Raw genomic sequence first — 21029 nt, 5'->3', positions numbered from 1 at the left:
TACATTTTGGTAATCTGTTCCTTTAAAATCCACTGGTCTAATTTATACTTTCTATGCATTTTTTTGCAATATACATTGATGATTTCAGAATTATTGGTTCACTGAATTGTGCATATTTTCCCAATGTTGACACATTTCATTATACAATATCAAAGTAAATTTTATTAATATTACCACTGTCAATCAGAAAGTCTATAGGGAGACTGTCAAACCCATGGTGCTAGTTGCAGATTTCCCAAAATTCTGATTTTTTTTTTCACTTGAAAACTCATATTTTATTATTGGCATAAATTTTCAGCTTTGATTTTGATATGACAAGCTCACAGGTTTATTTTTGAGACAAGGCCTGCCAAATACCCAACTTCAAATAGTCATAATTTATCAATGTTGTAAAATGGTTTTTCCTTGAGAGTGACTTAATACAGAGGAAACAACCATTGCAGTGCATTTTTCTCAAGGCAGGCATCCTTCAGAGTGCAATGGAAATGCTTTCTGTGCACCCTCTCATTCGGCTCCCCACAGAAAATAAGACAAACGTGATGATTAAGAGAAAATAAGTTAAATAATTTCTGTTGTTTCCTTAGGACATTGTTGGTTACTATTGTGTGCTTGTGTGAGTGTCTCGTGGTAAAAAACTGAATAAAAGCAAAAATTGCCTAGCATGGCATTTCCCAGAGTCCTTCCAGCACATTGGACCACAAGATGCTCTCAGCTGTGCTACCAGCCACTGATGGCGAGTGAGCACTTCAAGTCTAGCTGGTCTGAACTAAGTAAGGTGTGCTACTAACGTAAAATACACACTGAATTTCAAGAATAGAAACATCGAGCAACGTGAAATACTAAGTTGAAGTTTTAAAAATACGTATTGAAAAAATAGTATTTTCACATTGGATTAAAAAAATGTGTTGAAATTAATTTCACCAAATTCTTATTATTTAAAAAATTTTTTTCTAAGTGGCTCAAAGTAAGTTTTTTTCTGGAGGCACTGACCTAAAGAAAAGAGGCTTTATGACTGAATGTATTGGGGGGGAATTGGATACACTACTTCTCCTTGATAATTTATATTGCAGTTTAACATAGAAATACTGAGGAATGATGCAAAAAAAAAAATTAAGTTTTTGGTTCACTAGTCAGCCTTCAGACATCCCGTGTCTTTGGACCCAGGAGCTAGGGTAGTCATCAAGCGGCCTCTTGCAGAGCCAGCATCCCCCTTCAAGGCCTGAAGCTCCACTTGCAGGCCAGTTCCTAGTGTGTATGCCTGGTGGCAGCAGAAGTTGGCTCATTCCTTGGGCCTTTGCACCCCACGTGGGAGACCTGAATGGAGTTCCAGGCTGCTGGCTTTAGCATAGCCTGAGCCGGTGGCCAGTGCGGGAGTGAACCAGTGAATGGAAGATCTCAGTCTCTCCCTCTCTGTCAGTTTGACTAAACTTATGGATGTAGCTTTAAAATACAGAATTTGCAAATCCTAGTTTGGAAGGCAAGTGTAGTTCAATTTTCTTCATTTTACTGTTGAGGAAATTAAAAGCTAGAGTTTGTCAAACTTTATATAGTTTGAACTTTAGAAATTTTATAAACATTTCCTCGGAGAAAGTTAGATAAAAATATATACATGCATTTCTTGGCAGAGTGACCACTGTTTTTTAGCTTTTCCTAAGATTTTTTAAGTTGATAGTATAGCGGGGAAAGATCTTGAATTTGCTTAAAACTTTATTATTTTTTTTTAATTAAAGATGGAAGGACTAGTTTTAGTCTACAAAACGCCTCAATGTTTTACTGTACCACAACTTTTTCTTCTTATTATTAGTATAGTTATAGATTATCTGGATATCTGAAAACAAGGAAAATCCCACAGATTCTCCCCCAGGGAGTACCCATGTTCACACAACTTGTATAGGATTTTAAAAGTCACAATCTGTCGTACCCTGTCCGCGAACTTGCAGTTTGTGGATATTAATCATAAAGTGTAATGTAAACCTGTCTGTGTTTATTGGGTGCTCATCGCCCTGAGGAATCCCCCAGAGGATGTGATGTCAAATCACTAGTCACAAGGGATTTAGCATTTCTGAAGACTTAAAACCACTTTTGTTTTGTTTTGCTTTTAAAGACACTGTAATGGTAAATAAGACTAACTTTTCCTCACCTTAGAAACATCTCTAGAAAAGGTTAGGGTACAAGTAGCACCCGATGTACTTGAAAGCCAGTTCCTGAGTGAGCAGCTAGAAAAGCGTCAGGTGCTGCGTGTGAACCATGGCAGGGTATCTGCAGGAGAAAGGGTGTTGTAGTTTCAAGATGTGCTTGCCTTGATCAGTGATTGTTCTGTCTGGTTGCCCTACCAGGGCCTGAATACAGCAACATGCAGACTCTCTCCTCCTGCCTTTTTAACAAAAAATGCAGAAAATGCCCTTTTTCTTCAGGAATATACACTGGTGCTTTGTTTACTAAGATAGTAGTGGATTTCCGTGGAGACCAGGTTATGTCATTTCATAGACTAGAAGACTGTAAGTGAACTTAAAGGGACAGTGTCTGAGATTGTCTGCCAGAAGATTTGGGACCTGGATCTGATCCCTGTTTTCCTGAGGCCTGTCCCCTAAGGAGCTGAGCTTTTCACGGGGGGCATGTGTCCACCAGGGGCCTGCACCATAGCTACTGGACACTGAGCCGTCGGAAAGCTGTGTGTATAAGGCCCGTGATGTGCTAATCCACATCCAAGTCCTGAATTCTAGTTTTCCTGTTAGCCATTCTCCAGACTTGCTACTTACTGTTTCTAGAAGCTAAATTTTCTTTTGACTCCCGTCTTCATGTGCCTTGTTAAAGTCCTACCCTTCTTTTAAAGCTCAGATAGCAATTTTACCATGAATCCTAGAATGAGACTACCCTCTCCTTGGGATTTACAAGGTACTTATGAATAGCTTCCTGGTAGCCTTTGCACCGACTGCTTTGTGAAGAATAGTTTTTACGCATTTTTATTTCACTAAAGGCCAGGTCTACACTCTGCTCATTTCTGTACCCTTCCAGCACTTGGAAGAGTTTAAACTACTTAGTCCTGCAATAAACATTTGGTGAAAAATGTAAAACCAACAGAGAACATAGCAGATACTTAGTATTAACACTTAGCATACATTAATACCTCTATATAGGATCTATATGGGAGTGTGGGAGTGGTAGGCAGCATCCTCCATTGGGAAAACCTTTTTTTTTTTTTGGACCTGGGCCAAGGGTGGGCGGGAAGGGAATTTGAATGCTGTGTCTCCCTTGCATGTCTGACCAATCATGGTTTCAGTGTGGGTGCCCCACCTAATTCACCACTATTTTGCAAATGTCCTTCATTTTGCCCTTCCCACTACATATGCCATTGGTCATTGCAAATGAGGTGGAAATTCAGATGAGTTTATGTCTGAGTGTGATAATATAAGGTACCAGATTGCTAAGAAGTGATTTTTTTCCCCCTGTTACAGGCGTGCAATGAATTCACCACACATGTGATGAACCTTCTCCGAGAACAGAGTAGAACGCGTCCCATTTCCCCAAAAGAGATTGAAAGAATGGTGGGCATCATCCATCGAAAATTTAGTTCTATTCAGATGCAGCTCAAACAGAGCACTTGTGAAGCAGTTATGATTTTAAGGTCAAGGTTCCTTGATGCCAGGTATGTGAGGCCATACACCTGACCCTTGGCTCCCCCTCACCTTTGGCTCGCCTCCTTCACTGCTTTTGTACTGTTTTCTGTAAAACTGTCGGTGGATCTTCAGTGCTTCTTTAATCCAGCTGTAAGAACTCTTCCCTACAGAGGACAGGTAATCCAGCGTGCGCTGCCTCTGCTGTCAAGCTTCCTCATGTCGGGGAGTGGTCGTGCAGTGAACTGCCAGCTTAGTGTCTCTAGAAGGGACAGAGTGAGCAGCACTGCCTCAGAGATGCATAGTCCCTCAGCAATGCTGCCAAATGGAATTTTTATGGGTGATATTCTGCATACAATTCTATTTTAACTAAGGTGTTTGTCTAAGAATTCTTTAAAGTTATGTTGCCTATGCCCATTATGAGAAAATACTCCTAATCAAGTGAGAGCCTCTTGGTTTTTCCTGTGAGGATGGAAATGTCCTTTTTTTTTTTTAATTTGAAGCGTTCACCAAGTTTCATAGCAGCTGGAGAATGTGTTGCCTGTGGTGACCTACTGAGTGTCAGCGGGATTGGCCAGATCTGCGTACATTCTGCCTCAGTAGGGCTGCCTCTTGGATGTTGTTACAGCTTATAATCAGTCTTCAGCTTCATGAAGAAGTTTCTATTTTGTTTTTCTTCTTGCCCTTTGGAATCTGACAGAGGTGATAATTATCATCCAAATCTCACTGTATTAAAGAAAATACCCAAGATAGCTTTCTTTTGGAAAATGAAGTGTGTGGAGCAGTCTGCATTCCAGAACTGCTTTGTAGAGCTAAGGGCAAGCTTTGGTGTAGCCATTAATACGCTACATCCCATGTCAGAGTGCCTGGTTCAAGTCCAGCTACTCCGCTTCCAATTCAACGTGCTGCTGTTGCATCCTGACAGGCAGCAAGTAATGGTTCAAGTGCTTGGGTCTCTGCCAGCCACGCCAAACACCCAACTGGAGTTCCGGGCTCCAGTCCGTAGCCCATGACTGTAGCCTGGGGACGACCCATTTGTTTGTGGGCCTCTGGGGAGTGAGCCAGTGGAGGAAGAACTCTGAGTCATTTTACCCCCTAGTTACGCTACCTTTTTCCTGTCACTTTCAGTTCCTCCCTCTTCTACATTAGGTGGTTAGGATCCCCCAGTGCTTGGTTTTCAGTGTTTTTGTGTTAGCTTCTTTTCTATTTTCCTTGTAGCATTCCTGTTCATCCTTCTGTTTCTGGACTCTTTGCAGTGCACACACACCAAGCTGCCCCACCCTGCCATCTTACTCCCCTCCTACCCACGCTCTGCTTCTCAGCTGCCACGGTGTGGCTGCTTTTCACAAAGTATGTCTTAATGTTAAAGCAGTTTAATGTCTGCAGACTTTCAAAGGGGCATATAATTAATAATTAATATACCATCATCTTACCCTAGTGCTGTTTTCACTAATCTCCATTGTAACTTGTTTGGCTGAAGATACAGTGATAAACAAGACAGGTTAGGACTAAGCCCTAAGGTCTAACCTCAGGAACAGGGTTACATCGAATTTTAAGCATTTGTAGTGTGCTTGCAACACTCAACTATTCTTTCCTGTCTTTCATTTAAAATGAGATTTTCCTCAGCCTTACCATTTCATTGACTTAGAAATTCCCTTTTTTTCTTCTCTCTCACTCTTCCTCTTCTCTGCCTTCCACAGTGAAATCTCTCCCAAGATGGTCACCAGCAATGGGTTGTTGCCCAAGAGTGTGTCCAGGACAGTCAGCACTCAGAGTTGTGCATCTGGGGAGGGTACGCACAGCCTCGCAGGCAGAGCCCAAGTGCCCGCCCTCTGAAGGTGCGCTCTAGTCTCCGCCTGGACTTCCTGCGAGCTGCCTGCACTGTGGGTGCACAGTTCTCCGGGCCACACCCCAAGACTCCCTGTGCCTCAGGAATCCACAACGCCATGCCCAGACTTACACGCGTACCTTCCCCACAGAGCTAGCATCCTTACGCAATAACAAGCCACAAAACAAAACTCGTTGACTGATCACAGTGAATAAAGACTTCCGCTTTATATTTCTAACATCAGAGACCAAAAATCATTTTAAATCATTTGCCAAGTTTGAGCATCCTGTAACAAAGGCTGAAGTTGCTGTGGATTCTCTTCCATTCTTGCTGGCATGCAGTGCTTGCTTGTTACTAATTGTATTCCTAATGTGTGTACCCAAATGGTACATTTTCCTTCCAGGCAGAGAAAGGGTGCCAAGAGCCTAGAGTGAGCAGAGTCAGAGTGAGAGAGTGGCAGATTACGGAGCAGGGGAGCCACTCTCCCCTCAGAGCAGGCCTGGGAGAGCAGGCTCTGGACACTGACCCCAGGCATAGCCATGGAGAGTGAGGTGAACCCTGGAGGGGAGATGGTTAATGGGCATTTTCTACAAGATGTTTTCCTGAAAAATAAATAATGTATGCAAGACCAAGCCTCTCTTTTACCTCCAAGTGAACGCAAGTGCCGAGCTTTGACTCCATGTGGCCTTGTGGCCTGGTGGCAAGTCCCGGGCATGAGGAAGGCCAGGCTGCCCTGCTCTAGGCAAACAGGCTTTCTCAGACATTGTCCCCGAAGGCCACACTCACCTTTTCTTGGTAATTGGACAAGCTGAAGCACGTTATCAGACCAAAACTTTTCAGAATAAACTTGAGTAGGTCCCCCTTCTTGTCTGGGAGAAGTGCTGGAGTTGAGATGTGGCAGAATGGCTCATGAGTGTTGTTCTGCCCATAAATGTGTTGTCTGACTGGTTCTGATATTTGCCAGAAACCTCCCTTAGGCAAAATCTACAGGAGCTGAACTTCTGTCCTTAGGTATGTTTCTTCTCATCCCCCTTTCACAAGTCCCTATTTCCTGACGAAATGTCCTGTCTTCTCACTGCCCTGAACTGTCCCCACTTCAGACTGAGTCCCAGACCCCCATGCTTCTGTGTAGTGGAGTTGAGAGACTGGATTGGGGCAAGGGGAGGGTTAGGGCAGCCGTGGGCATAGCTTACAAGCTCACCATCACTCAGCTTTAGCCTGTGGCTGCTTCCCCAGGAGGTGGACCTGGTGTGATTGGTCCTCAAAGGTTTTCTAAGAAGCCAGAAACCTGGATTTTTGTGAGCAAGTAATTACTATATGTTTCTAACAAATTATGTCCTTGGACCAAGTGATGCCTAGATATGCCACGTAGTATCTGTTCTAGACATTTTCCACCTAACTTCACCTAGAAGAGCAAGGCTGTTCAAAGTCCCCTCCCAGGGTTGTGTCTTGCAAGGCACGATTCCTGTAGAAATGCTTACTACCATTCTATTTCTCCATCCATTTCATCACCTTCCCCATCCATTTCATCATCAGATCCTGTTGACCTCAACCAACAAGTAGGTCTGGAATCTCATTTTCATCTTCCATGAAGCACTGATTAAACTGTCCAAGAAATTATTGAAACGAAGAAATTTCAGAACTGAATCCCAAGATACTTTTTCAGATCCAGCTTTCTTGTTCCCCTCAACTCTCCTTGAACTGACACACAGATCATGTACTGAACTTGCGGTTTTAGTTACAGCACTTTAGCTAGAAGAATCTCTTAGGATCTATTCCTTTACAGCTTCTACCAACGGTCTTTTCTGGGTGAAGGTTATCACAGCTGAAAGCATCGTTAAGGTTATTTGGAAAATATCTGGGGAAGACATTTGCCAGTTACCAGAGTAGCTGATTTGACGTTGGTCTGACAAATGTTAATTTTTAGACTGGAATTCTTTAAAATCTGAATACCCAAATATATGGGATGTGTTGTTGATAATGTTTAATCTGACACTCTGTCATCACTATCTGATCCAAAACGAAATTTTTTTTCGTCCTCTGGTTCAGGTAGTTACTTAGGCAGAAAAATCCAGAAATCCTTCTTGATATATTTTTTTCCTTTCCTTCATTCTCTGTATACCTCATCCGCTCCCTTATGCAATCCCTCTTCAGGTCTGTTGGATTTTTGTGAGCAAGAGTTTTATCGTTCAAATAGATCTCAAATCTTATTTCTATTGCTCTTGCCCGCATTTCTATCATCTTCAATCTGACCCGTACAGTTATTACCTTAAACAGCCTATGCATTTCCTTTCATGGCCTCCTTCAATTATTCTCAACAGTCAGAACTTTCTTTTATTTTTTTTTTTAAGATTTATTTATTTCTATTGGGAAGACTGATATACAGAGAGGAGGAGAGACAGAGAGGAAGATCTTCCCTCCGATGGGTCACTCCCCAAATGAGGCTAATGGCTGGAGCTGAACCAATCTGAAGCCAGGAGCCAGGAGCTTCTTCCAGGTCTCCCATGTGGGTGCAGGGTCCCAAGGCTTTGGGCCGTCCTCGACTGCTTTCCCAGGCCACAAGCAGGGAGCTGGATGGGAAGTGGAGCAGCCAGGATTAGAACTGGCGCCCATCTGGAATCCCGGTGTATTCAAGGCAAGGACCTTAACCATTATGCTATTGCACCGGGCCCCAGAACTTTCTTTTAATAGCATGAAGTATGGGGCCAGACAGTGCTGGCATAGCATGTACTGCTGCTGTCAGCAAATGATACCTCATATGGGTGCCTGTTCGAACCCCAGCTACATTGTTTCTGATCATATCCCAGCTTTAAAAGGAAAAAAAAAAAAAAGGTGGAGATAGCAGCAGAAGGTGGCCCGAGCCCCTTGGGTGCCTGCCAAGGTGCTCCTGACTCATGACTTTGCATTTGCCCAGCTTCAGCTGTTGTGACTGTTGAAGGAGTAAACCATCAGATAGAAGCTCTCTCTCTGTCTCTACCTTTCTTTCCCGATGAATTATGCCTTTCAAGTAAATAAATAAAACTTTATTTTTTTTTTAAGAAATCAGACATAAAACCATTGTTTACATCCTATTCAAATAGAATAAAATTTGAAAATTCTGTGTGGGATCCATCAGCCCTCTGTAGTCTGGCCCTGCCCCTCCTTCTAGACCCATCTGCCCTGTTTTCTGTGGCACTTGTGGCCTGAGCGTTCTGCTTCAGAACCATTTCTTCTGCCCTTGCCTCTTCCCCCGTACTCCCAACTCCCCACAATCCCCCAGTTTGTACACTGCCAATGTACTTCATACTGTTTGTTCACGATTGTTGCTATGATCGCTCTAATTTCTGCTGACTTGTGTCTGTGATGCCTGTCTATCTTTCTTCTTCATTTTTCTGTTCTATCTTCCAGCCCTCCTAGTCTCTGTAAGCTCTGTGGGAAGCTTGGTCTTGTTGGCCACTGGCTCATTGTTAAATACCTAGAACTTGTTTAGGGCCTTAATAAATATTCTGGAACAAAGAATGAAATTAATTGTGCTTCACATTCTACTACTATTTTTCTTGTTGAGCTTATGTCTTAAAATGAGTCAAATGGCATTTTGGAAGTTGCAGAGAGCATGATTTATAGTGGTAATACAAACATTTGAAAACAGAAATCTAGTTTTTTGTGACTCTTAATACCCCTCTGGTTGGTGACGATTGTAACCACGATTCTGTTTTTCTTGTCATAGACGGAAAAGGCGTAACTTCAGTAAACAGGCCACGGAAATCTTGAATGAATATTTTTACTCACACCTCAGCAATCCCTACCCCAGCGAAGAAGCCAAAGAGGAGCTGGCCAAGAAATGCAGCATCACAGTGTCACAGGTGAGACAGGGCTCCGGGAGGCCCCTCTTGTTCCCCAGGGGTATGGGAGCCCCATTCTTTCCTCAGGAAGTCCTCATCAAATTTTGTGTACAAATGTTCCATCATTGAAGAAGATAGAAAGAAAACCTAGATAGAAGTGAAAGTTAACTTTAAAAGAAATAGTAAGTAGCAAGGAATCAAGTTAGGCACCTTCCCCAGCTCCCAGTGTAAACCCTCTGCGGAGAAGACGTAAACGTGCCATCGGGAGAGACACGGCTCACACTTCTTAAGTAACTTTCTAGTAAAAGCCATGTAGTCCTGGCTTCCCTGATTTAGATGACTGACCTGCATGTCTACCAGGGAGAAACCAATTTATTTGTTGCCTAAAGGAAATTTAATATAACTCTTTGGCGAGAGCTTTGAGGAATTCACCAAGCCCCTTCTCGGTAACTGTGCTGTGATATTTAAGTCCCAGGGCGGTTCTTTCCATCCTTGTTATCCATGAAACAGGAGACTTAACCTTGTGCAGCTCAGAGTTGGCTTTTTGTTTGTTTTGTTTTGTTCTTAATATCATTCAGAGACTTTTTTTTTTTTGGCCCTGAAATTAGCTGTTATGTCCTAACAATTGATGTACTTTTAGTTAAATATGGTGTATATTTGGATTGAAGTTTGGACACTGAAGGAATTTACCTATGACTCCTTAAAAATAGGTACAGTCACTCTTCTGTATCCATGGATTCTACGTCTACTGATTTAACCAACTGCAGATTTAAAAACAAAAACGTATGCTGGACATATACAGGTCTTTTCTTTGACATTATTCCTTAAACAATGCAGCATAACTAGTTATTTACATGGCATTTTCATTGTTTTAAATAGTGTAAGTAAGCCAGATTTGAAGTCTGTGGAAGAACGAATGTGCAGTATGTGTGAGCATTGTGCAGTCATATGAAAGACGTGCGCCTCCGGACATTCTCATACCCTTGGCAGTCCTAGAGCCAGTCCCGCAGGGGTATTTAGGGACAACTGTATGTATTAATAGCATTGCCTCTAAAATACAACTTTATTTACATACTCATGTTTTTGTTTATACATTGACATTTGACAACATTGTTCACAGGCAACAAAGTAACAGTTTGCAACCCGTTTTTCCGGTGGGATATTAGAAAAAGCTGGTCCTTGGCAGAAAACCAGTGTTTTGGTGCTGTTTACCGCAGAATGTCTAGAGCCACTTTGAGTTATACTTTGGATTCCGGTAAGGCTCGTTGGCATTCTGTTAGGAACCAGCAGAGTGCCTTGGCTCCTTTTGCCCATTTGAAGCAGAATATAGTCGGTGTGCATTACTAGCTTAGAATGTTAGAAAGCATGACAATCTGGATTATACAATCCCAACTGCTACTCAGATTATTATAAAGTGATAATCTTACACTGGGCCAGACAAGGAAGAGCAAATGAAACGTGTACCCATATCAAGTGGGCTTTCCAACTGTGCATTCCTAAACTTTGGTGAAAGGGAAGCTGGGTGATGAAGCCACGTCAGGTTTTCTGACTCCTGTTACTTCGATTGGAGAATCCAGATGTTGGTGGCGTCCACACAGATGTCTTCCCGCTTCCAGTCTGCGTTTTACACGCACACGTACTTATGGACATTATTGGAGAATAACACGAATTTTATGTATATATCTTTCATCAACAATGTAACCTGCATTTTCTGGATTTATTTATTTTTATTGCAAAGACAGATTTACAGAGAGAAAGATCTTCCACATGCTGATTCACTACCCAAATGTCCCAACAGCTGAGCTGATCAGGAGCCGGGAGTTTCTTTCGGGTCTCCCACATGGGTGCAGGGTCCCAAGGCTTTGGGCCATACTCAACTGCTTTCCCAGGCCACAAGCAGGGATCTGGATGGGAAGTGGAGCTGCCAGGACATGAACTGGCCCCCATATGCCAGCACTTTTAGGCGGATTTTTATCCTGATACCATTTTGTTGCAGATGGTAGAATTTGATTCTTTCTAATGGCCATGTTGATTTATTCTTTACAAAATTAAAAACCAGATTTATTTGAAGTAGGTTCTATGGCAACATTCCACATCAGTGCTAATTTGAGTCCCAGCTGCTGAACTTCTGAACCAGCTCCATGAAAATATGCCTGGAAAGGCAGTGGAGGATGGCCCAAGTACCTGGGCCTCTGCACCCATATGGGAGACTTGGGTGAACCTCTTGGCTCCTGACTTTGACATGGACCAGTGCTGGCTGTTGCAGCCATTTGAGGACTAAACCAACAGATGGAAGATCTTTCTCTACATATATCCCTCTTTCTGTGTACTCTGTTTTTCAAACAAATAAATGTTTTTAACGATTATTTGAAAGGCCAAAGCCTAGCCAAATCCAAAAGCCAGTAATTCTAGCTGGGTCTTCCAAGTGTGTGGAAGGGACCCACGTACTCAGGCCATCTTCTACTGCTTTGCAAGTACCTTAGCAGGGAGCTGGGTCAGAAGTGAATCACTGAGACCTGAACTAGTACTCTGATGTTCCTGTGTTGCAGGTGCAGTTTAGCTTGCTGTGCCACATGCCAGCTCAGAAACCTTCTGAAGAAATTATACAGATTTCTTTTCAGTACTTAGAGTGATAGATAAAATTTCTTAAACAGGACATAAAATGTATAAGCAGCGAATGAAATGGCCAATAAATCAATGGTAGAACTTTTGTTTATCAAAGTAATTAATATACAAACTGTGAAAATGTCAACATAGCATAGCCGTTTCAGTGAAGATTGAAGCATACAAGAATCATTAATAGATTAAATCTAGAGGGAAATGTTGATGCAGAACATGGTGTTAAAATGTCTTTCCATAGACCCTTTATTAGTTATAAGGGATTGCAAATAAAATAATTATAGAGTGGCAAAATGGAACAAAATCATGACTACATGATCAAAATTAACATCACCAGGCTGAAGATATAAGCTGACCCTTGACTGGGTCTGGCATTATCACATGCTGGATGCTGTGGGGGGGCAGAAACAACATCAGTGAACTTAGCAGGCAAATCCCATGCCCCACCTGACAGAGATACACTCACAGTAACCAGAACTAGCCGTGTCTGTACGGAAAACGCCTAACTTCCTTCACTAATAAATGGTTCCATTTGTAAGAATGTGAGAAACATGTCAAATTAACCATCAGTGTTGGAAGTCAAGCCAGTGGATCCTTTGAGGGAATAGTGGTGTGGAAGGGAAGGAAAATTTCTTGACGTCAGGAGGTGAGTTGGTGGGCGTGCTGTCCATGAAGGCCTGCACTTAATGGTGTCTGCCCCTTGATGTTTATGCATTAAAAATGTGTAATGTTTTGAACTCTACAGACTTGTCCTTGTAGAGCTTACATTTCTGCAGGGAACTCCAAATAGATAAAACAAGTCAATGAGATAAGAAGTTACAAAATGAGGCATGCAGATAAGAAGCTAAAAAGTGAGGGAAAAAGAAGAGGAGCTTGGAAAATGCCATTTTTAAGAAGGTAGTAAAGAAAGTTCCTCCAGGGAAAGCAACTTTTATAATGATTGAAGAAGATAAATGTACAAGCCTTGTGTAAGTTCAGACCTTCCAGCCAGAGGACACACCAAGTGCAGCGGCACTGTGGTGACAAGTGGGAGAGATGAAATTTTAGGGGCTGTGCAGCCCACCTGATGGGGGCGGGGTGCTTCCCGCTTTACTGAGTGAAATGGGAAACTGAGGAGTGACTGATCTGGCTGAAGTTTTGTTTTCCCTGAAAGGTAAAGGAAGAGACAGAGAGAGATCTCCCCAAATGCCAGCAACAAGTGGGGCTGGGTCAGGTCAGAGGCAGGAGCTGGGGACCCCATGTGGGTTTGCCTTGTGCTAGAAGGAAACCAACTGCTCAGTCCATCCCACTGCTTGCCGTGGTGCACGGCAGCAGGAAGCAGGCATGGGCAGCCCAGCTGGGCCTTGGAGCCTGGCACTCTGGTGGGAAGCAGGCATCCCAAGCAGCTTCTAACCACTGTGTTAAACACCCACGCCTGACGTAAGATGTAGTAGGGTTACCACAGCGGCCAGGCGGACGGATCTGGGTTGGCAGTGGCACTTGTGGGCGCAGAGACATCAGTTAGGAGGCACTGGCCGTAATCCAGACAGAGGTGGTCCCGATGTAGATCAGGGTCTGAGTGGTAGAGTTAATGAGACGAGGCTGGGTTCTGGATGTGTCCTCACACGTAGCCTAGAGAGTTTTCTAGTGGTTTAGGTGTAGGACATGCTATAACGAGAGTTGAGGATGATGCCAGCATTTTTGGCCTGAGCCGTGGAGGGATAGGATTGTCGTTACGTGTCATGGGAAGGTTGGAAGGAGCAGGATTTTGGGGAGAAGATCAGGAGTGTGGTGTTACACGTAAGTACTGCATTTTTCAAGTTCACCGTGTACTATAAATAAACATGGATAAGTTAAAAAAATATTTTCTATACTAGTCTTACCTTAATTTGTGATAATATTACTGTAAGTTTCTTGTAGAATTGCATACTGATTTGCAGGATTTGAGATTTCTGATTTCTTTAGATTTGGTTTGATTGAATTCCCCTTTTATATAACACCATGAAATTCACAAAAGAAATAATTTTAGATTTCTTATTCACTGAAAGTTACATTTAAATTATCCCATGTTCTTAATTGGTGCAGAAACTATTAATAAATTGTGTGTAATAGAGCTAACGTTCATTGATCGTTCAGGTTACTAAGCCACATAAAACTTCATTGTTCTCCTGATTCTAATTTTGAATTTGAAGAACTTTGGCTGTACTTTCTCTGCTAGGTGTTTTTAGAATGAAAAATGTTAAATTATTCTTCATTGCTACCATACTTGAACTATAAAGGATTAATTTTTTAAATATGGTAAGAATCTGAAGTGGGAGAGATTAAATGACTATGTTATGATTCATTCATTACTCATTCATTCATTCAGCTAGCATTTTAGAGTATCTGAACGACCCTCCCAGGGCAGGCGTCGGATGCCTATGGAGCGCCTTCCTTCCCAGGCCTGAGTTGTGACTCCAGCTTCCTGCCAGTGCACGCTGTGGGAGGCAGCAGGCGCTGATTCAAGGAGCTCCCTGCGGCTCCGTCACCAGCACAGTCTGTGCTTGCAGGCATCTGGAGCATGAGCCAGCAAATGGGAGTTCTCCGTCTCTCTGCATCTCAAAATAAATAAAAAATAGAGAAGTTTGTGAAGTTGTGCACGAGATGTGCCACTGTCACAATCCAGGCAGGAAGCTCAGTGATCCGTGCTTACGAGGAAGAACCGGAAGCCAGTGAAGTGATTTAGCAGGGGTCGCAGGCTTCAGTGAGTCAGGGGAGAGGGAGCGCTTACACGGAGATTCTTGATCATCCAGGAGAAGCTGCCGTTTTCCTTTTGCACAGACATGACTCATCTGTCCCTGGGTGCACGCCGCAGAGGCCCCGGATGGAGACGCCGTCTTGGGCTTGTCTCATTGGGCCTGCATCACCATCCCCCATGGCTGCTGTAGAGACTGTGGGCTGGTTAGTAATCTGAGGTCTCCTTACTCATTAAACTCATTCCAAAACAGTGGATATTCAGTAAGCTAATTAAAATTTGTAAGTAAGATTTCCTTATTAAGAAAATCTATTAAAATAAGAAGCCGTTAAAAGAATAATTAGAGCAGGGGGGAAAAAAAGAGATAACTATCAAATGACAGTATCTGTTTCAACCCTCCGTAAAGGCTTTGCAGTGACGTTGGTGGCAGGCAGAAGGCAGAAGAGCTAGTCTGCAGTCGGTAAACCAGAGACAAGTTGAAGGGAATGGCAGCTACTTGTTAAAGCGAGTCTGTCACACTGTCACAACGAAGGCTACAGACTCCCTGTGTGAGCGCCGCTGTGTGTCCTAGTGGAGGAGGGATGGCAGTAAACAGCGTGCTAAGAACAAAGGAACAGGTTGTAAAAAGATGGGGGCTTGGAGGACACTGCCACATGAAGCACAGAGAAGACACCTCTGCAAGGTTGAAAGAAAACAGGGGAAGCTTCTGGTTTATTCATCTTTACCAACAGCCAGCAAAGTGCATTAACCTTGCCCCAGTGCCAGCCAGCATTTTATGTACCTTAGAAGCAACTTTTTTTCCTTTTGTTTTTCTTTGAGATGAGAGAGGTAAAGAGGGAGAGAGAGCTCTCATCTACTCGCAAAGTGCCCGCAATGCCTGGAGTTAGGCTGGGCTGCAGCTGGGAGTGAGGAACACAGGGCAGATGTCCCTCTGGGGTGTCAGGAAGCAGGTGACCTGACCACTGCTGTGTCCCAAGGTCAGCCTCCGCAGAAGGAGGTGGTCAGGGAGCCGGAGCACAGGATTGAACCTCGGGCCTCTGGCGTGGGGAGTCTCAAGTGTGAAGCTAAATGCCCACCCTTGGAGCCCTTGGAGTTGGTGCTTTTTTAAAAGATTCGTTTATTTTTATTGGAAAATCAGATATACAGAGAGGAGGAAAGACAGTGGCAGGTCTTCCATCCGATGATTCACTCCTCAAGTGGCCACAACAGCCAGAGCTGAGCCAATCCAGAGCCAGGAGCCAGGAGCCTCCTCTGGGTCTCCCACAGCGGTGCAGAGTCCCAAGGCTTTGGGCCGTGTTTTACTCCTTTCCCAGGCCACAGCAGGGAGCTGGATGGGAAGTGGAGCACCAGGACATGAACCAGTGCCCATATGCGTTCCTGGCACATGCAAAGCAAGGACTTTGGAAGCTAGACTACTACACCAGGCCTGGAATTGGCTTTTTTTGAGAGGATCTCTTAACACTGATTGGATAAGATCCCAAAAATAAGGGTAGACTATTTCCATTTTGGATTTATGCTTTTTAGCTTTTCTATACTTAGAAGAAATTATATTCACGCCTGTGGTTCCCTGGCAGTGTTTGCCTCTTGTATCTCCTTTTGCCTTTTCCTTCTCTTTTGTCTTCCAGGAGTATTCCCAGCAGTCGCTCTCCTCGCTGCTTCTCACCTTTCCATTGCCTCACTTCTGTGAAGCATGTCAGGCCAATAGGCTAATATATAAGTCAGAGTCCCAGCAGGAAACAGATGGTACACTCAAATTAGAATAATTTGAGGATTTCATAAAATGATGATTTACAAAAGAGTGGGCTGAGTGTAGAGAAACCACAGAGGATAATGCTTGTGGCAGCAGGTTCTGTTGCTCCTCTTTGGCCTAAAGAGATGACGGGAACTTTGCCAGGAGTGAGACAGAGCAGGTCCTGGAGAAGGGGCAGCGTTAGGACAAGGGGTCAGAGGAATAAATACTCTGGCCTCACCTTCCCCTGTCATCTGCTGCAGGTGCCTACGACTGGGCAGAGCCGTCCTAGGCAGCCTCCTGGGGCCCAGAGCAGAGTACAGGGCAGAGTTAGGGAGACAAGCTGAAAGGAGACAACGCAGCCCCAGAGGACACCGCTTCAGAACGGGCCCTGGGATGCCACCCCCAGGAGCCCTCTCCACAGATGCTTCAGTCTTGTCATTTTCCACTCCTTTCAATCTCCCTTCTTCTTTCCTTGCCTGTCTGTCAACTATGCGGAGAGCAGCTTGCATTTTTGAAAAAGTTGGGTTTTGAGAGCAGAAACTACACTTTGCATATGTAGTGTTAAAATCATTTATCTTTTTGAAAGGCAGAAAGAGATCTACCTTCTTTTAATTCACTCCCCAGTACCACCAGCACCCACAACTGCACCGGGTCAGGAATTCAGTCCAGATCTCCCTGTTTGGCTGGCAGGGCCTGTGGTGCTTGAACTGCTTCCCGGAATGTGCAGCGACCGGAAGCTGGAATCAGGAGCAGGGCGGACCTGCAAGCAGGTGCTCTGACACTGGATGCTTGCGTTCCAAGTGACGCTGTAACTGCCATGCCAGGTGCATAGGGTAAATAATTTGACTCAGCCGAAAATACCTATTATCATTCTAGTCCACTTTCCTAACTCACTTAAAAGTAGAGTTCCCACAACATACTAGCCACTGTGGCTGGCACTGTGACAAAGGAAGGAGAATCAGATGGGGGTTCTTATCTGAGAAACGTCATGTTTCTTGGGGGGATACAGACTGACATGTTACTGACAAAACGTAAGGGTTACATGGTAGAATACAGAGGTACTGTTGGGTTCCGTGTATGGAGCATAGCGCAAAGATCCAAGACAAAGGGAAACTTACTTTCTGTTGAGAGAATCAGAAAACGGCATGTGTAGCACCTGGAGGAGGACAAAGAGGGCCTAGACTGGGAGAAAATGAGGAGGGATGGTGTTCCGAGCAAGGGAAACTTCCTAAGCAGAAAATAGGTGTATTTTTAAAAGTCTGAAAAGCCCCAAGCATGTGTTACTTTATTGTATGGTGTTTACATTACAAGAAATAAGACTCAGCCAAGCCCAGACCAGATTCCCGGCTCTTGTCTGTACTGGCCATGAGCGAGGCATCTGATCTCACTGCACCTTTTTTTTATGTAATGATTTGGGTATAAACTGTGTGCTTGATTGCATTATGGGAATTTCCATGAGGTGGCAAATGTGTAATATCTGGGACAGTGCTTATCCTAAAGCAGGTAGGAACTCTAATAGTATCCATTATCATCTGTTTGTCCTGCCTGGAATTCTCTAATCTTGCATCCACAGTCATACACCCCCTTCTGTATAAATATAATTTTATTTGACAGGGAGCATGACAAAGAGATAGGGGAGATACAGAGAGAGAAAGAATTTTTCATCCACTTTCTCACTCACAAAATGGTCACAAATGGCAGGACTGGTTCAGGCTGATGCTAGGAGCCTGCCAGCATCCAGGTCTCCCACGAGTGGCAGGGGCCTAAGCAGTTGGACCACTTTCTGCCACTTTCCCAGGCACATGAACAGAGACCTTGGCCAGAAGCAAGGCAACCAAGACTTGAGTTGGCACTCTGATACTACTACCATGAGCCAAGACTTAGCCCATCATTGCCACAATGGCAGCCCCACATTTATATAAATATTAATTCTTTCCTCCTCCGGAGCTCACTTCAAATGACATGTCTTTAAGAAAGCTTTCCATGGTATTCCAAGTTTACATCCTTCATTATATGTTCTTTTATCTTCTTTTTCTTGACAGCCCTTTCCAGAATTGCAGCTAAATAATGAATTGCTTAATGCTATTCTCTGATTATGATGGATTGTTTAGGGTGAAATTTCTGTCTTATTTAGCACTATGTTCTTTCTTTTAGGATAGATTAGTTTATTTGGAAGTTAGAAAGAGAGGGAGAGATTCTTCCATATTTTGACTTACTCCCCAGGTGGCCACAACAGTCTGTAGGCCAAAACCAGCAGCCAAGGGCTTTACCACGTCCCCCACCAGGGTGACAGGAGCCCAAGCACTTTGGCCATCTTCCACTGCTTTTCCCAGGCCTTTAAGCTGGAAACTGGAATGGAAATGAGGCAACTGGGGCATGAACTGGTATCCATATGAGATGCTGGTGGTCACAGATGATGAATTTATGCCACAACAGTGGCTCCCAGCACTATATTCTTAATACCTACCGCAGTGTCCAACTGATACTCAGTAGATGTGCTTTGAAGTAATGGTTTACATAGCTTGTCTTGCAGTCCTGGAAAATCTACATTGTGGGATTGTATAGTTTAGATGTTTATGGTTATGCAGTTGTACCCCTTAAATGTCTGGTTTTCATCTGCTTATTGATATATTCAGGAACATTCTTTCAATTAGCAACTTCAGGTCACTGCAGCAACATTTAACAGTATGTACAAAAGAAATGCCACCCTTGTGATGTTCGAATTCCAGTGAGGAAAGCAAGATGATGTGTGGATGAGTGTGTATATGTAGGACAGAAAGTCTCCTACGGCAAATCTGTGCTATTATTTAATATACTACACAGAATATGATCCAGTATTGAGTATTATAAGCATAGTTGATTGTACTTTATAATATGTTGTGGTAGTAAGTACTGTATCATAAAGAGGCTGAGGATTTCTGGGGTAGGTTGTGTGATTAGATTTGTGAAAGTTAATTCCAACAGTGATGAAGAGGAAGCCTTTAGAATGAGTGGCAGTAATGAAATAGAAATTTAGCACAAAAAGAACGATGAATTTGAAAACCATTTTGGAGATAGGGCTGATACTTCAGAAACAATTGAGTACGAATGTGAGGAGATAAGCTGGGGTTTTATTCTGAATAACTGAAGATGTTGATGTTATTAGCTTATATAGAAACACAGAAGAAAAGCGAATTTTCAAGATGCTGAGATTAAATGCCGATTGCATTGCCTTCAGTACCTGGGCTGGGATATGATCAGTTTGGAACTTGAACTTCATCTCAGAAGAGATGAAACATGAAGGTTGGGAGTAAACCAGCACTTAAGTTCATAGTTGAGGTTCTGAGAAAGGACAGAGTCGCCCAAGAAGAAAATAGGGCAGAGGAAAACAAGTTTTTCCTGAGTTATTTGCTAACTGGGAGGCATTCATTAAGAGATTGGGAGTTTAAGCAGTACTTGACACCTTGACAGGGCTGAGAGGTGAGACCTGCTGAGCGGGGCAGCTTCCTGCCCCTTTGGACTAGGGCCAGGATGGCTAGGGCTACCTCTGGTGGCCAGAGGCCACGGGGGGTGGACGCTCAGACTGCAGTTCTGCTTCAGAATACCTCAGTTCTTGGAGTTGGGTTGGTGTTTTTCATAAATACTTGGAGAAAGCAAATAACAATTAAGCACCATACTGGGCTTCAAATTATTTCCACAAACAAGGTAATGCAACATTAGGTATACTCTCAGAAAGAAAAATAGATATATGAGAAGAAATATGTAGAGAAAATAGGCAGTTGATACATAGTCCTTCTAGAGATCTAAAAAATGAAGGCACCAAATACAGTCTGTAAAATAACTGCTTAGTAATTGCCTTTCTAAGCCTCGGATAATTGTTCAAGTTGTACTTACTTGACATGGAAAGGAAGGAATACTGGGTAGACAAATTTGATGAAGATTTTATAAAAACAATGTGGTAAATAGATTAAAAAACAGATCAGACATAGCTGAAGGGAGAATTATTGAATAGGAAGATGGTCATAAAAAATAAGCATATCAGTCTATAATTTTATACCTTTAAAAATGTCCTTTGACAATGGACATGGAATAAAGACTGTTTAAATCAAAAATAGGATTTGTCCCATTTCTGTCTACAGGAAATTTAAAAAAAAAAGTGTACTTCAGAGAGAAGGTGGGAAATGCAGAAGGGGATAGAGAAGCCACAGAAAGGGTGAATGGACAGAGGTGTGTGAATCCAAATGAGCTCTGATCCCTTAAAGTGCTGTTCCACTTTGTTTGCAGTATGTGTAGATTTAAACTATGCAGTGGTAATGCCTTGTGAGTTATAAAGCGATAGCAAGGCTCTTGTATTTTTTTGAAAAGATGGTAAAAGTACCAATTAAAGAGTATATCCAAGCTGATAAAGAGAGAATCAGGGAATAACCCTAAAAACATAAGCAACGTAAAAGAATGCAGGAGGGGGAAAAGTCAGTACCAGGTGGGACAGATCTGGAAATACATCAAGTTCTGTAACAGACCAATGTAATCAAATAGGCCATTAAAATGCAACAATAGATGTTCTCTGAGAGACGCATTAAACATATAAGAACATTGAAAGAATGAAAACAACAATGTGGAAAATAGAGCGTGTGAATGAGAACCTAAAGAAAGTTGTGTTACTGATCTGCTATCTGTGCTCACCTTATAACACGAGTTCAAGAACACAGAAGTAGAAACTTTA

General features: G+C 43.1%; 1 protein-coding gene across 3 annotated transcripts in view; it reads left to right on the top strand.

Moving 5' to 3' along the window:
* The window catches only part of PBX3 (PBX homeobox 3), a 200201-nt gene that overhangs the window by 158119 nt on the left and 21053 nt on the right, over positions 1-21029 (top strand). For all 3 annotated transcript variants that reach the window (XM_040963110.1, XM_040963112.1, XM_040963111.1), the window contains exons 4-5: positions 3456-3646; positions 9149-9284. In XM_040963110.1, the coding sequence (XP_040819044.1) occupies positions 3456-3646; positions 9149-9284 (327 nt within the window). The remainder of the gene's footprint in view (positions 1-3455; positions 3647-9148; positions 9285-21029) is intronic.

This window comes from Ochotona curzoniae, unplaced genomic scaffold, assembly GCF_017591425.1.
Source record: "Ochotona curzoniae isolate NIBS_2020 unplaced genomic scaffold, NIBS_Ocur_1.0 scaffold_3208, whole genome shotgun sequence".
NCBI lineage: Eukaryota > Metazoa > Chordata > Mammalia > Lagomorpha > Ochotonidae > Ochotona > Ochotona curzoniae.
The sequence above is the reverse complement of the archived record's forward strand: the minus strand, read 5'-3'. Positions and strand labels throughout refer to the sequence as shown.